Source organism: Pezoporus flaviventris, unplaced genomic scaffold (assembly GCF_033815535.1).
Source record: "Pezoporus flaviventris isolate CSIRO_AGI_PZ_B2104156 unplaced genomic scaffold, CSIRO_AGI_Pfla_v1 ptg000123l, whole genome shotgun sequence".
Lineage (NCBI taxonomy): Eukaryota > Metazoa > Chordata > Aves > Psittaciformes > Psittacidae > Pezoporus > Pezoporus flaviventris.
In genome coordinates this window covers 1483908-1500018 of record NW_026892671.1, presented here as the reverse complement: position 1 = coordinate 1500018, position 16111 = coordinate 1483908, and the positions used below count along the sequence as shown (strand labels likewise).

General features: G+C 46.0%; 2 protein-coding genes and 1 pseudogene across 2 annotated transcripts; 2 read left to right on the top strand and 1 right to left on the bottom strand.

Moving 5' to 3' along the window:
* Positions 1-5045: 5045 nt before the first annotated feature.
* LOC133282475 (olfactory receptor 5J3-like) lies at positions 5046-5984 on the bottom strand (annotated as a pseudogene).
* Positions 5985-9912: 3928 nt separating this feature from the next.
* On the top strand, positions 9913-10527 carry LOC133282474 (olfactory receptor 5AR1-like). The gene has a single exon (XM_061478468.1). It carries the CDS (start codon positions 9949-9951, stop codon positions 10525-10527), a length of 579 nt encoding a protein of 192 aa, XP_061334452.1. The 5' UTR covers positions 9913-9948.
* Positions 10528-14308: 3781 nt separating this feature from the next.
* LOC133282473 (olfactory receptor 5AR1-like) lies at positions 14309-15238 on the top strand. The gene has a single exon (XM_061478467.1). It carries the CDS (start codon positions 14309-14311, stop codon positions 15236-15238), a length of 930 nt encoding a protein of 309 aa, XP_061334451.1.
* Positions 15239-16111: the final 873 nt, after the last annotated feature.

Below are 16111 nucleotides of genomic sequence, written 5' to 3'. Positions count from 1 at the left end.
AGTGAACCTATAAGCAGTTTGCCTGATTTATGTCTTCAAATTGAAATGCTGAATAGGCCCAAATCCCTCAATAATATTAAGAATGTCAGGTTTTGTCTATCAATCAGTTACACCACTTACATACATACAAGTCAATATAAGGTAAATTCTCTTTGAGAGAGGAAAACACCAAGTTCCCAAGGCCAGTCTTGGCTGAACACCACAACCACCACCAACATACTTGGAAGCAAGTGTGTATTTTACGGCAAAGGAGGGAGGGCAACACCAGAATGAATAAACTGCAGGGTTCCTCCTAGTTCCTCTCAAGCCATTGACACATGGAAGTCCTTGAATTCCCCAGTAACTGCTGGGAAAAGGGAATTATTTCTCATCTTTTGGGTGCTGCCAGTCCAGGGTGAGTACATGAGGAAAAAATAGCTGTTCTCTGTGACCCAGGAGGAGCTCTTTGAGAGCAAATGTGGCTTTCCTTAGGGTAGGATGGTGCAGAACAAGGATTTCTCCACCCCACTTTGCTTTAGACACGATGCCTGACTTGGAGACAAAAGATACATTCAGGCTTGACCAAAGATAAGTTCTCCCTGGGAGAAATCAGCAGCTCCTAATATCACAGCTTACAACAGGTAGAATAAATCTTCATTGATTTATCTTGCCTAACATTAATCATCACTTGACAGAGTTACACCAGAGAGCAAAGCAGGAGTGCGCGTGGCTGGTATCTGACAAGCAGAGCCATGCTTAAGTCATCATTATTTGATGACCTTTTGCTGAAGGGGTGAGCTCCCCCTCCAGAGCCAGACTCCTCATTTCAGATGTCCTGTGAGCAACGCGGGTGGTCTCCTGGTGTTATTAATGGGGATTTAGAGCTGCTTTTCACTGCTCACATAGAGATGCTGGAGGCAAAGCAGCTCCTGAGCCATCACCACGGAGCTGGAAGATGTGAGCCAAGTAATGAAAATCCAACTGTTTGGGTCTGGGGCTCAATCCTCCCCCTGAGGCAGCATCCACCTGCCCAGACACACACATCTCAATTAACAAAGGCTCACCCTCGCTTTTTCTTGCTTGACAAACCAAGTGCTTGTTCTGACGTGATCCAAGGTGCAGATATGAAACCTGGGATGTGTCTAAGGCTGCAGCTTGTGCTATACATGACAACTTCCCCCCAGCAATCACATCTCCCTGCAGCTTGAGCACGCTCACTGGAATGGAGAAAAATTAAACTAAAACCCATACCTTGCTCACTTTGTTTAGATATTATCCATGCAGGTTGTGGGTCCACACTCTGCTGAAGAGTTAACTGAATATTTATCCCTGTATTCCTGGGGAAAGGACCTCCATTTGTGGCTTTCCTACTCCGATTTGGTAAGATCTTGCTTTTTGGCCAAGCTTTCAACAAGCTGCCCTAGGACTCACCAAGCAGACTGTTGCTAGTGTTATCCAAGATGTAACTCTTGACATTATGGATAGGAGAACATCCAGATGCTGTTGAGACTCTACAGCCAAGCAAAACCTTGCATCACAACCTCCTGGTTAGGTAGCAGTTAGCTTGCTCTCATAGAACCATAGAAGCCCAGAGTAGTTTGTGTTGGAAGAGACCTTAAAGCTCCTCCAGATCCAACCCCTGCCACGAGCAGGGACCCCTTCCACTAGAGCAGCTTGCTCCAAGCCCCTGTGTCCAACCTGGCCTTGAACACTGCCAGGGATGGGGCAGCCACAGCTTCTCTGGGCACCCTTTGCCAGCACCTCAGCACCCTCACAGGGAAGAGCTTCTGCCTAAGAGCTCATCTCAATCTCCCTCTGGCAGTCCAGAAGGGACGTTATCCTCAAGATCCCAGTACAGGAACAAGGGGAAGGTGCCAACTCTATAGAGCTATTACACACTGTTTGGCTAGCTGCTCTTTCAAGAGTCCTACAGCACAAACTGTCTAATGAGTGAAGAAAAAGATCATTTAAAATATGAAGCAAAAGAGCCCCATGCTCACAGCACCAGCATCCCTCTGATTCCTGAAGGGGATGGTTTCTGCTGCCCTGAAATAAAGCAGAGGAGGTAAGGTTTGCTACAAGGCCTCTGGATCCTGTGGATGCCACAGGACAAAGCAGTGTTTTCATATCAGGGATTTCTTCCTCTTTGCTCTCAGATCCACTTGAAATGGGTTTTAATACTCCCAGCTTCTCCAGGCTCCAGCTAGAAGGGTAATGCTGCTCTGTCTTCCCCCATGCAGCATCTACCCGTCCAGAGCCTTGTCCTTTGTGGTATTCACAGAGCCAGGGGTGAAACAAGTCAGGGGATTACACATTAACCACCAGGGAGCTGTCAGACCAGGCAAGGGTCAGCCCAAAGGGCTGTGATTTACATCCATCAACAACAAGGAATTAAATCCTTCACCTACATGGGATAAAGGCTGAGATTTTACCTGTTTTGAGATTTGCTTTCATTATAAAATATGGGATGGCTTTGTCAGGAGTAAAGATGTGCAATGGGGACACTTTCTGAGAGGGATCTGTGGATCTAGAGGAAACAACTGATGGAGAAGGGAATCATTTAAACCACTATGAATTAGCACTTCAGATTGTGTATGGATAGCACAGGCTATTTAATGAAAAAAAAACATTTAAAAGGCAGAGTGAATTTGATATCCTCAACAACAGAAGGACATGGATCAAGTGCAGAGGAGGACACAAGGATGATCAGGGACTGGAGCACCTCCTATATGGAGCCAGGCTGAGAACATTGGGGCTGCTGAGCATGGAGAATAGAAGCTGTGTGGAGACCTCAGAGCAGCTTCCAGTGTCTGAAGGGGGCTACAAGGATGCTGGAGAGGGACTCTTCATCAGGGACTGGAGTGACAGGACAAGGAGTGATGGGTTCAAAGTGAAACAGGGGGAGTTCAGGTTACATATAACAAAGAAGCTCTTCCCTGTGAGGGTGCTGAGGCACTGGCACAGGGTGCCCAGAGAAGCTGTGGCTGCCCCATGCCTGGCAATGTTCAAGGCCAGGTTGGACACAGGGGCTTGGATGACATGGTCTAGTGTGCGGTGTCCCTGACCATGGCAGGGGGTTGGAACCAAGCTCCTTTCCAACCCAAACCACTCTATGATTCTACAATAATCTACATTTCATACAACCTGAAGCCTCAGCCAAGAACTGCATTAGGAAAAGTGGGGTTTAAAACATCATTTCTAAATGTGAGAGGACTTTGAAGCTGTTATACCATCTGACATTGCCTTAACAGGGTCAGGAAATAAACTGTCTACATAGGATCAGCCAACTGTAGAGGCAACATGATGGCCTTAGTTTATTTATCTATTATTTCTCAGTTTTCTGAGAACAAGTCTCTTGGCTACCCAAAGCTTCCCAGCACGTAAGAAAAAGGTGGTTTTATCTTAAATGAAAGGAGTGACTATCCCAGCAACGTCCAATAGGTGGTGGTGTTGTATAAGAAATCCTGATCCATGAGTTTCTAGACAGTTATTCAAAACTTCTGCCTTTTGATACCTAAAGGGACTCCTGTGACCATTTTGCACCTCTTGGAGGTGACCACAGAGAGCAATGGTACCAAGAAGGAACAAAAATCACACAGGAAAAGGAATGGATTTTGTTCAGAAGTAGATGAAATGTAGTTTTGAAGGGGAAATGGACATCTAAAGAGCAGGCATATGTGGATACTGTCATATCCTGCTGGCAACAGTAAGAGTCAGCTTCAGGATGGTAACTTTACTAAAGAATAAGAATAAATAAAGAATAAAAGAGAACAGATAAAGAATAAAGTATAAATAAAGAATAAAGTATAAAAAAAGAATATTTATTTCTTAGTGCTGGCCAGGGTCACATCCCTGTTTGGGTTATTTTCCCGTGGATTAAAGAGTGTTTTTCCCACTGGTGATGCCACAGCTCAAGTGACCACAGGTGGAAAATCCCCATCCAGGACTCAGCCAAGCCTTCTCCTTCCTATCAGCCCATCAGCTCCAAATCCATTCCCAGAGGAGCTTGTTAACACAACTGGATCAGGGACATCTCTCACCTTTGAGTGATGAGCTGCTAAAGAAATAGGGAAGTTTTGGGTGTGTGGGGAAACCCTGTGGTGACTGTTTTCCCTGGTGGTGTTGCGACTTTATAGCAACCAAGATATGGGGGAGCTGCAATTTGTGCCAGGAATGACTTCTTGCATAGGAAATAAGGACTTTTGGTTGGGTTTTTTCATTACCTTTGATTTTCCTGCTGTTTCAGGGTCCTGGTGTGTTTCCATGTTTGCTTTGGGTTTCTTTAATCCCCATTGCCTCAAACCAAAGTGCAACTCTCCTGCGGCAAACTCTACTGATAACATTCTTGCCTTTGTTTTTAACAAACCACTGTGGGTATAAATTAGAAAACTCCTTAGAGCTTCTCTTAAAGGCTTTGAGAAAGGCAGAACTTGAGGAGGAAAATGAAAGGGTGAAGTTCTACAGCTGCCTGAAAAGAGGTGGCAAAGCACAATTTGACTGTGATTTAACTCAGGAGGGTGGTTCCAAACACAGACCTGTTGAAGAATTTGCATTTCACTCACTTGGCTCATGCACAATATCCCATTGCTCCATAACTGCATTAAAACATCAGTTCATCCATTTAGATCTTGGGTTTCCATCCTTCCTGGGAAAAGCCCATAGCAGCTGGGCCCTCCCCACCCTATAAATTACTGAGACCCCAACTAAACTGAGGCAAGGAAAATCAGTATCGTGGGTTTTGGTGTTGACGTTTAACACAAGAATATATTGTGTTATATATAAATACAGAGGTTAGGATGCATTTAATATTGTGTTTTGATATATATACAGACATATACATATATGTTTATGTGTATAATTTGCCAGTCATAGGAACAGAGATCTCCTAGATGTCCTTTCTGAGCCATAACTATGTCCTGCTGGTCATAGTCACATCAGTGACTAGTCATGGTCACATCAGGTTGCTCCTGGCCTCATTCAGGCAGCTTCTGAACATGGCCATGGGTGGAGGCTCCACAGCCTCTGGAACAAAGCCTCATGTTACCCACATCCCTGGATCAGGGTTTTCAAAACCTGACTATGATTCTTTCTGCAGCTCTCCTCAGAGCATCCTTCATCTCTTTGTTCCTCAAGCTGTAGATGAGGGGGTTGAGCATGGGGATCACCACCGTGTAGAAAACAGAGACCACTTTGTCAGTGTTCAGGAAGTAACTAGAGCTAGGGCGTAAATACATGAAGATGGTTGTTCCATACAACATGGTCACCACAATCAGGTGGGACATGCAGGTGGAAAAGGCTTTTTTCCTGCCCTCAGCATTACGGACACTCAGGATGGCAAAGAAGATGAAGACGTGGGAGACCAGAATGGCAGAGATGGTGCTGAGCTCAATGACACCAGCCAAGGAGAAGAGGATCATCTCATTGATGTACGTGCTGGCACAGGACAGAGCCAGGAGAGGAGGAACATCACAGAAGAAGTGGTTGATGACATTGGAGCTGCAGAAGGGCAGCCTGATGATGAAGGTCATCTGAATGATGGAGTTCAGGACACCCCCAATATAGCACCCTACCACCAGCCCCACACATAACCTCCGAGTCATGACAGAGGAGTAGAGCAGGGGGTTACAGATGGCCACATACTGGCCATAGGCCATGACAGCCAGCAGGAAAGACTCAGTTGTCACAAAGACGATGTAGAAGAATGCTTGACCCATACAGCCAGCAAAGGAAATGGTCTTTTTCTCCAATAGGAAGTTGACCAAAGTCCTGGGGGCTACCACAGAGGAGAAGCAGATGTGAACAATGGAGAGGCTGCCCAGGAAGAACTACATGGATGTGTGGAGCTGTGGGTGACCTCGGATGGCTACAGTTATCCCTGCGTTGCCCAGAAGGGTGATGGTGTACATGAGCAGCAGCAGCACAAAAAAGGCTGCCTTCATCTCCACTTGGTCACTGAGACCCTTGAGGATGAACTCTGCTACTGAGGTGTGATTCTGCTCTGCCATTCAGGGCTTTTGTATCTGGCAAGGAAGGAAAAAACCCTGGAAAATACAGGACAGTGGAAACCATGCCTTTATTTGAACTGGAATGGGATAACTTGACAATTAGCACCCTGTGCATCAAGGGCATCCCCACTATTCATTTCCAGGGAGCTACAGTGGAATGGACTGCTCTGTGGCCATCTCCTCTAAGCTTGCCCTCTTACACAGCCCAAGGAAAGAGGAGGCCCCTTCTGAAGTGAGAGCATCCCAGCTTCCCCAAACACCTCTGAGCAGATCCATTTATATCACTCAATCCCATTGTGGTACCTACAGTTTGATGAGACCAATGGCTACAGCAGCAGAGAGGGATTGATGTGACACAAACCAAGCCATCAGCTCTGCCCTTGATCCCCTGTGATCAAGTTTCTCTGAAGACAGCACTGATTTTGGAAGCAGCTTCTGGCTATAACTCATATAAGACTAAAAGTACTGTAGCTTTCCTTTGGTGATTTTGGAAAAGTCATTGAGATGAAGGAAAAAAAGCCTTTAATTTGCTGGGAATTAAGGAAGGAGAAGGGAAGGGGTGCTGCATGACCCTAAAACTCATTCAGGACATGAAGAGTTTAATATTACAGTCTTGGAAACCTTGGGGAGGTGATGCCAGGAGACCATGAGCAAAATTTGGGTCTGAAGATGTTATTCCCTTAGTACTATTAAGAGAATATACGATTAGGAGGAATCAACACCATGATGAGACCATTGAGCTCTGCTAAGCCAAACTCACTCAACTCCGGTTGTCTAAGTTAGGCACTAAGTTAAGCTGCTCACCCTCATGAAAAAAAAAGTGTGAATTACAGGTTTCTGTCCCTGATAACATGAAGGTTCAGAATAAAACAACTAAATCTTTACAGGATTAAAGATGAGAATTAAAATCTTACCCCACCAGATGAGTGTCAGGACCGGAAGACTCAGCGAAGATCCATTCTCCGTCAACAGAATATTTCTTTGTAGAAATATTCTTTACATTTTAAAATGAATATCACTATTTCAGGGCCAGTGGTTAGGTTCATCTGTCCTTGTGAGTTTTCTCGTCTCTTATTTTGCAAGGTTCCTTAAACATACCATAAGCACCATGATAAGCACCAGTGGCTAAATGGGCTACAAGAAAGATGGAGAAGGGCTTTGGACAGGGGCCTGTAGGGACAGGCCAAGGAGAATGGCTTGAACCTGAAGGGTGCCCAGAGAAGCTGTGGCTGCCCCATCCCTAGCAGTGTTCAAGGCCAGGTTGGACACAGGGAATTGGAGGAAGCTGCTCTAGTGGAAGGTGTCCCTGCCCGTGGCAGGGGTAGGAGCTGGATGAGCTTTAAACTCCCTTCCAACCCAAAGCAGGCTGGAATTCTCCCATCACTCGGTGGCAGAAGGAAGTCACAGGAGGTAACATCAACACAAAGCAGAGCCTCACCTTCATTGAAGCAGTGGCATTTCTTCTTCATGTCCTCAGGTCCTCTTTGGGAAAGCTGTGTCAGAAAACAGCCTTATCAATGTGGGTTCTTTTTATAATAAGAGGGAGCAATGTCTGCCAGAGGGGAGACTGAGATGAGCTCTTAGGCAGAAGCTCTTCCCTGTGAAGGTGCTGAGGCGCTGGCACAGGGTGCCCAGAGAAGCTGTGGCTGCCCCATCCCTGGCAGTGTTCAAGGGCAGGTTGGGCACAGGGGCTTGGAGCAAGCTGCTCCAGTGGAAGGGGTCCCTGCCCGTGGCAGGGGTTTGAGCTGGATGAGCTTTAAGGTTCTTTCTGACCCAAACCAGTCTGGGATTCTATGAAACAAACTAATACAGCGACATCTCCAGCTCCATAAACTAAAATCTCTTGAAGAAATTAGACAGGGAAGTGTTCCATGAATCCATACACCAAGACCACAGTATGGTGGGTAATACGTGTCACAACACTTGGACCTACTGGACAGATATCAGTCAAAAGAATTTTGTTTAGGTACTACTGCAGTTCTCCTGTTGATTTGAATTCAGGTGGTTGCTGTTTCCTTTCTCTTCTCACCACTGCTCATAGGAAAATGAAACAAAAACCCCAAGGAAATGGTAAAAACTTGGTGTGGGGACAATTACTGTCTTAGTCAAGTCAGCAAAGGCAAAAATCAACATTTGGAATGGGTTTCACAGGAAGATGATAACAAGGGGCAACTGTAAGAGTATGAATGGTTGCAGGAACTCTCTGTGTTGCTGAAATTCTCTTTAAGTAGCATTAGGAAAGCCAGTTGATAAAGTCATGAGAATAATCAGGGGTGAATCATGTAGACATGATTCACTCACTCCCTCTCCTCAATGTGGGAGTAGGAGGAAGACATCTCCTTAAATCCACATATTTACAGCATATTGTTCCTGAGCTTTATTAGTGCACCTGGAGATGAAGAGATTGATGCTCTGGGTGGATTTCGCTTGTTGTCAACCTTCATGGACTGGAACACTTCCAAGGTCTCAGAAATGAGTATAAATACATCTTGAACAATAGAAACTACAGAGGGCACTTGTCTGCCTTTGCAAGATGCAACAGCAAATCACCCTCAGTGCAGCTTCTAAGGAAAGGCTGCTAAAACCCACTCTCAAGATCTGCTTGGAGATGAACGTGGCCTCAGTCATCATCTGGAGGAGCAGCCAAACTCATCCCAGTTGCTGAAGGAGCTGCATGGACCCTCCAGGTTTCTCCATCATCACTGTGCCACCTTAAATTTCCTTTCTTATGGACTGTGTCTGCTGAAAACTTTGTGTTCTTCTCAGCTTTAAAATGCCCACACTTCTGCTCTGCTTCGCTTTGCAAAAGGAAGTGAAAGTCAACAGGAAAAGGATTTCTTCAAGTGGAATTGTTCCATGTGGGTTCATTTTAGAAAACAGCAATTATTTTCCAAATGTACCTGTCATTTCCTAAGGAAAACCCAAAATGCAGTCAATGTCTGTGCTGGTTTGGCCTGGGATAGAGCATATTGTCTTCATAGTAGTTACTATGGGGCTATGGTTTGGATTGGTGCTGAAATGGTGTTAATAAGTCCCGGGTGTTTTAGTTATTGCTGAACTGTGTGGGGCTTAGTTGCCATCTGTGGCTAAACCTCGACCATAGAATAGTTAGGGTTGGAAAGGACCTTAAGATCATCCAGTTCCAACCCAGCTTCCAAGAATTGCCCAGTTATTGACCTTCCTCCTGTATTAAATGTCCCAAGGAAGGCAGAAAGAGGAGAGATGAAATGCTGAGCTAAACCCAGGTGGGTGCTCTCACTGTTGAGCTTGAGGGTTTGGTTTTAAGACCCTCTTGTAGCCACTAGATGGAGGCTTGGCTCGTCCAAGAGCTCAAATCTCTTCCAAGAGCTATCCAGAGTCCAACTGACCCTCTAGCAGGATGGGTTCTGCTTCCCTTTGTTGACACCGAGGAAGCTGAGGGTCCTCTTGAGCTGCCCGCATCATTGTCTGTTTTGCCTATCTCCTGCAGGTTGATGCATTACAGAGGATGACACCCGTCAATCACACTGATGTGCATGAGTTCATTCTTTTGGGGCTGACCACCCACCCAGACCTCCAGGTCCCCCTTTTCATGGCTTTCCTGGCCATGTCCATGCTGACCCTTTTGGGGAACTTTGGGATCATTGTATTGTTCAGGACTGATCTTCACCTTCACACCCCCATGTACTATTTCCTCAGCCATTTGGCTTTTGTCAGCATCTGCTACTCCTCCGTCATCATCCCCAAAATGCTGGTGCAGACTTTGACACTGGAGAAAACCATCAGCTTCTTGGGATGTGCAGCCCAGCTCTGCATCTTTCATAGAATCATAGAATCGTTAGGGTTGGAAAGGACCTTAAGATCATCTAGTTCCAACCCCCCTGCCGTGGGCAGGGACACCTTAGGCTAAATCATATCACCCAAGGCCTCGTCCAACCTGGCCTTTGTCATTTTTGGGGTCATTGAGTGCCTCCTGCTGGCTGTGATGGCCTATGGCAGGTATGTGGCAATCTACAAACCCCTCATGTACCCCACCATCATGTGTGGATGGATGTGCTGGTGGCTTGTGGCTGGTTCCTATGCTGTTGGTGTCTTCCATGCGGTGACCCACACCACTTTCATCTTTACCTTGTCCTTCTGCCACTCCAATGTTATCAACCACTACTTCTGTGACATTGCCCCACTCTTACCTCTCTCCTGCTCCAACACCCACTCCTACGAGGGGGTCATCCTTGCTCTCGTCAGCATGAACTGTCTCAGCACCATGACCATCATCTTTATCTCCTATGCTTACATCCTCCCCTCTGTCCTGAGGATCCACTCAAAGGAGAGCAGGAGAAAAGCCTTCTCCACTTGCACATCCCACCTGATGGTCGTCACCACGTTCTATGGGGCAATCTTGCTCATGTACCTGCGCCCCAGCTCCACCTTTGCCTTGGATGAGAACAAAATGGCCACGGTGTTCTACACCATCATGACCCCCACGTTGAACCCCTTGATCTACAGCCTAAGGAACAGGGAGGTGAAGGCTGCCCTCCTGAGAGCAGTTGGGAGAAGGCAGTGAATGGAGGAAGCTGGTGACCAGGAGGGTGTTTCCTTGTTGCTGTTATTGAGCAGGACTCATTGCAGCACGGAGGTCTCTGTGAAGGTGTATTGAGGTGATTACTCTGTAATTTCTCTCTCATTTATAAGGTATCTGACACTGATTTGGCATGTAACACCTGCCTAGATGAAGGTGGGTGAGATGAAGCCCAACCTCATTCATCACCAATGGTCAATGTGCACAAACAGCTCCTCCGGACACCTTGATTCATCCTGTTCATCACATTGCTCTCTTCAGTCACTACAGAGACAGCATGGACTACCCTGGGCATGGGTTTCCAGGTTGCCAAGGTTCAGAGGTGAACTCAAAAGAAGAGCCAGAAACTCTCTTCTTCTGGAGTGTCTCTGAAACCCAGTGCCTACCAGCCTGGGTGAGAACGGAATAGACCCAAAGGACCACAGGACATCATAGAATCAGTTAATAACTCAATCACACAAGTCTCCACTGTACTTTCTCATGATAAGGCTTGTGGCACTCTTAAATAAAGCTTTCCCACCCAAAACTTGGTTCCTACAAGTGAAATTTCAGGTCAAGCTGAAGGTGTTTGGTCCTTTGAAATCTCACAGTGTTGGTGCTAATTTACCTGGAAGACTTTGGGCAATTTGAGCCTTGTCTTTGCTGTTCTTTTGCAGACGGTGTGCAAATGTAAAGAACTTAATCACAGGTTGGGTCAATATCCATTGTTTCAGCAGTGATTGAATCATCAGTGTTGGATTTCCCAGCTCTTGAAGCTGATTCAGAAGTAGGCCTTTTACATAATTCACCAGTAAGTTAAAGAATGGAGACTGATGTGGATATCCTGAAGGGCTCCCTCTTAAAGAAGCAAACCCAGATAAAAAATACAAGTAAACAACTTTAAAGTTGGGATAAACTATGTTCTTGCTCAAGTAAATCTTTCAACAAGTGGGTATTTCTCCCCACCCATAAGAAACAGGCACCTTTATGTGTAATTCACTCTGTTGTAACTCCAGTCTCTAAAGCAAAGCACATGAATCACAGCCCAGAAATGCCTGTTTGTGTCCCAGCAATGGAAATCTGTGTGCATGTGTGTATTTATATGGATATCTAGGATCACGAGATGAATCCTGGAATTCCAGAGTGGTTTGGGCTGGAAGGGACCTTAAAGCTCATCGAGCTCCAACCCCTGCCACGGGCAGGGACCCCTTCCACTGGAGCAGCTTGCTCCAAGCCCCTGTGTCCAGCCTGGCCTTGAACACTGCCAGGGATGGGGCAGCCACAGCTTCTCTGGGCACCCTGTGCCAGTGCCTCAGCACCCTCACAGGGAAGAGCTTCTGCCTCAGAGCTCATCTCAGTCTCCCCTCGGGCAGGTTAAAGCCTGTCCCCTTGGCCTGTCCCTACAGGCCTTGGTCCAAAGCCCCTCTCCAAGGAGAAGGATCCATGCAGGAAGACCAGCTTTATTTCAATTTGGTTTGGTTTAGTTTAGTTTTCAGTTTAGTTTTTATTTATTTTAATATTTCATATTATTTTATTTCAATTTATTATTCTAGTCTATTCTTTATTTTAGCTAAGTTAATTTATTTTAATATACATTTTTGTTTGCTTTTTATGTTTAATTTTAAAGTTATATTTTATTTGTATTATTTTTAATTCTTAATCATTTTATTTTTTTATTCCATTTTTTAATTTATTTTATATTTTATTTTCATATTCCTCTGTCATCCATCTATGCACCCCCCCCATGCACACACATATATGTATGACAGAGTAATATAATAATAATTGCACTTCTCCCAAAGGAAGTTCTGCAAAACACTTCTCAGCCAAAGCACCTCGGAGGTCTCAGTGGATTAGAGAGAAGGGTTATAAAGCAATTACACCATCAGGGGGGACAGAGAGAGCATATAAGTGTCCTCGTCATCTGTCGTAACTTAATGTGAAGCAAGGAAGAAGAACCAAGCTGTCACTGGTAAGGACAAGGGGACATCCAGATTTGTTTTATTGCTGGAGCTAGGAGGTAGTTTATAATTTTAAGGGGCTATATAGTATCATAGAATCCCAGAATTGTTTGTGTTGGAAGGGTGCTTAAAGCTCATCCAGTTCTAACCCCTGCCAAGAGCAGGGACCCCTTCCACTGGAGCAGCTTGCTCCAAGCCCCTGTGTCCAACCTGGCCCTGAACACTGCCAGGGATGGGGCAGCCACAGCTTCTCTGGGCACCCTGTGCCAGTGTCTCCTTGTGCAATACAATGCATAATTCCTTGCAGGAAGCAGGATAGCAGGAGAATGGTTTCATCCTTTAGAGATGAGGGAGAGGAATTTGATTGTTCTGGTTTGTATCTTTATTAGACAGACCATGAGGAACTGTTTATTTCATGGCAGAGCAAGAGAACACCAGAAGAAGGAAGATCACAGAGCACGTGGATTTTGTGAAGGGTGTTGAACCAGTTATAATGGTTTGGTTATTTTTTAATAGCAGTAGATAGCAGCTAAAATACCAGTTATAATAAATCCTTTATCACTGCAATGCCGGTGATCCCACCCTGATTAATTCTGTCATGCTGCAGGTTGTACATAGAGCTAAACCCCATGTGCTTCTTCCATAGGGATAAATGGTTTATCTGATTTTCCTTTCTGAATATAAGCCAGGCTCTTTGATACCAGTTTTACAGTGACTGCTGATGGGAAAGCTGTGCTCATTGCACTGCAGAGATTTGCTGACAGTGACGCACACCCCATGAGCAGCACAGTGCTTTCCATGATCTTAGGCTAATATTGATCTGCTATTCCCAACAGTTTTCCTGTCTTTTTTCTTGGTCTCTTCCAAGTGTTTATGTTACAGTGGTTCCTTGTGGACCCCTGTGGAGGCTGCTCCATATCCCTCCCTGATTCTGTGATTAAAAGGCAGGATGCCATGGTGTATTTTCATAGAACTCTTAAATATGGATTTTAGAAAGAGGAGGTGTAGGAAAAGTTGATAAAAAGGAAAAGATTTGTTGTGCCATTTTTTGGTTTTACTGGTTTCTTTTCTCCCTCATGATGGCACTTCACCATTTCTATATACCAAATAGAAGAATAACCCTGAAATAGCAAAACAGATGAAAAGTTACTGAAGAATAAATGGGGTTTTCCTGTTTCATCTACAGTGTGCAAGCAAAATCACCTTTAAGGAAAACCTCTATGGGGAAGGCTTCCTAAGATGCCAAACGTTCTATTCTTCTTCAAAGGTTGGATTTGATGATCTGAAAGGTCTTTTCCAACTCAGTTGATTCTATGATTCTAAGTCCTAGAATTACAGAATCACAGACTGGTTTGGGTTGGAAAGCACCTGAAGTTCAGCTAGTTCCAACCTCTCAGGCTTGGGCAGGGACATCTCACACTAGACCATGTCACCTCTAAAAAGACATGGTCTAGTGTGAGATTTTCATTATTGATGTCAGTAATTCTTTACAGGAAGCACTGAACCCCTTCTTTTACACTTTCTTTGTTAGAACTTGGGAGGGTTACCCTGGAGTGTGATATATACCATGAGTATACATCAGGGAGATGTGTTTTAGAATGAATGGAATAGGAAACACTTGGCAGAGTGACTGCTACCAGAATAAAACATTCATTGCTTTGCTAAACTGTTTTTTGATGAATGTTGATGCAAATGAAGCAGATCTCTGATAAGGAGAGGGTTTGCCATCCAAACCCTGGGGATTGATGGGCTTTTTAGGTGCTGAGTGTCTCCATTAACTGTTTATTATGGCTCTATGAATACAGCTTACAGTGCTTTAGGAGAAGATGGCTGAGGAAAACCAAAGCAAGCAAGTGACAGAGCTGACTCTTGTCGGACTGACGGACAACCCGCAACTGCAAGCGCCTTTGTTCATCCTGTTCCTCCTCATTTACTTCATCATGCTGGTGGGGAACCTGGGCGTGGTTGTGCTCATCAGGAGCAGCGCTCAGCTGCAGACCCCCATGTACTTTTTCCTTAGCAACTTATCTCTCCTCGATGCTTGCTACTCATCGGTGGTGGCACCGAGGATGTTAATGAACCTTCTGATGGAGAAGCAAACAATCTCTGTCATTGGCTGCGCAACCCAGCTTTACTTCTTCATAGCCTTTGGCACCACCGAGTGCTTCCTCCTGGCTGCGATGGCGTACGACCGCTACATGGCCATCTGCAAGCCTTTGCTGTACTCGGCCATCATGTCCCACCGGCTCTGCATGCTGCTGGTGGCCAGTTCCTATGTGCTTGGCCTGCTGAACTCCTGGGTGCACACAGAGTTTGCCTTCAGCCTACCTTTATGCCAGCCAGCCAAGGTCAACCACTTCTACTGTGAAATCACGCCTGTTCTGACCCTCTCCTGCTCTGACACACGTGTCAATAGGTGTCTTATATTTGTCCTTGGTGGGCTGGTGGAGATGGTGACCATCTTGGCCGTCCTGGTCTCCTATGCCTTCATCCTCGCTGCTGTCTCGAGGATCAGCTCTGCTCGGGGCCAGTACAAAGCCTTCTCCACGTGCACCTCTCACCTGGCTGGAGTCACCATCTTCCACGGGTCCATCCTCGCCCTGAACTTCCGACCAGGGTCTGGCAGCAGCCTGAGCACGGATAAGGTCTTTGCTGTGTTCTACTCGCTGGTGGTGCCCATGCTGAACCCCCTGATCTACAGCCTCAGGAACAGGGAGGTGAAGAACGCCCTGAGGGACTTTGTCAGCTGGAAGTAGCTTTGGCAGGATGTTTAGCTGCTGGTTTTGTGACAAAGGTCTCCAGAGCTTCAGTTGACACCAAGGACTTTTGTTTCCCCACCCTATTCCTTCACCTTAAAGATCTGGTTTGGAACCATTTCCAAGTCTGGCTTTCTTCCTATGACTGGCTTGTTGTCCTGGGTTCAGCAGTAGCAGTCATGTTTTTTTTTTGGTTTTTTTTTTTTTTTCCTTTGTGCTAGCTGGTGCAGTGCTGTGTTTTGAGGTCCAGCCTGAGAACAGTGTTGGTGAAGTCGATGTTTTCAGTTGTTGCTAAGTGATGTTTACCCTGACCAAGGACTTTGTGAGGCTCATGCTCTGCCAGGGAGGAGGGGAAGCCGGGAGGAAGCAGAGATGGGGCGCCTGACTCGGGCTAGCCAGGGAGGTATTCCATACCACAGCACGTCATGCCCGGGGTGGGGGGTGACTGGGAGTTACCCGGAAGGACACAGGCTTCCGGGTGGAACTCGTCTTCTTGGCCGGTGGTATCGTATTCTCTTCCCTTGTTATTTTCCCTTATCATTGTTGTAGTTGATAGTAGCGGTGGTGATTTGTGTACTTTGGTTGCTGGACTGTTCTTGTCTCAACCCGTGGGAGTTGCACTTTTTTTCGATCCTCCTCCCCGTTCCTCCGGGAGTGGGGGAGAACCCCGGTGGGGGGGAGACGGACACGGACCTCGATTGTTGTCAGCTCGGCACCACTCACTGGGAGTGAGTGAACAAGTTACCTGACTGGGTTTAAACCACGACAGTTCTTTTTTGGCACCCAACGTGGGGCACGAGGGCTTGAGATAAGAACAGATCTGTCTGGATTGATAGTCACTCGTCACAATGCTGATTTATTGGCTCTCAAGGT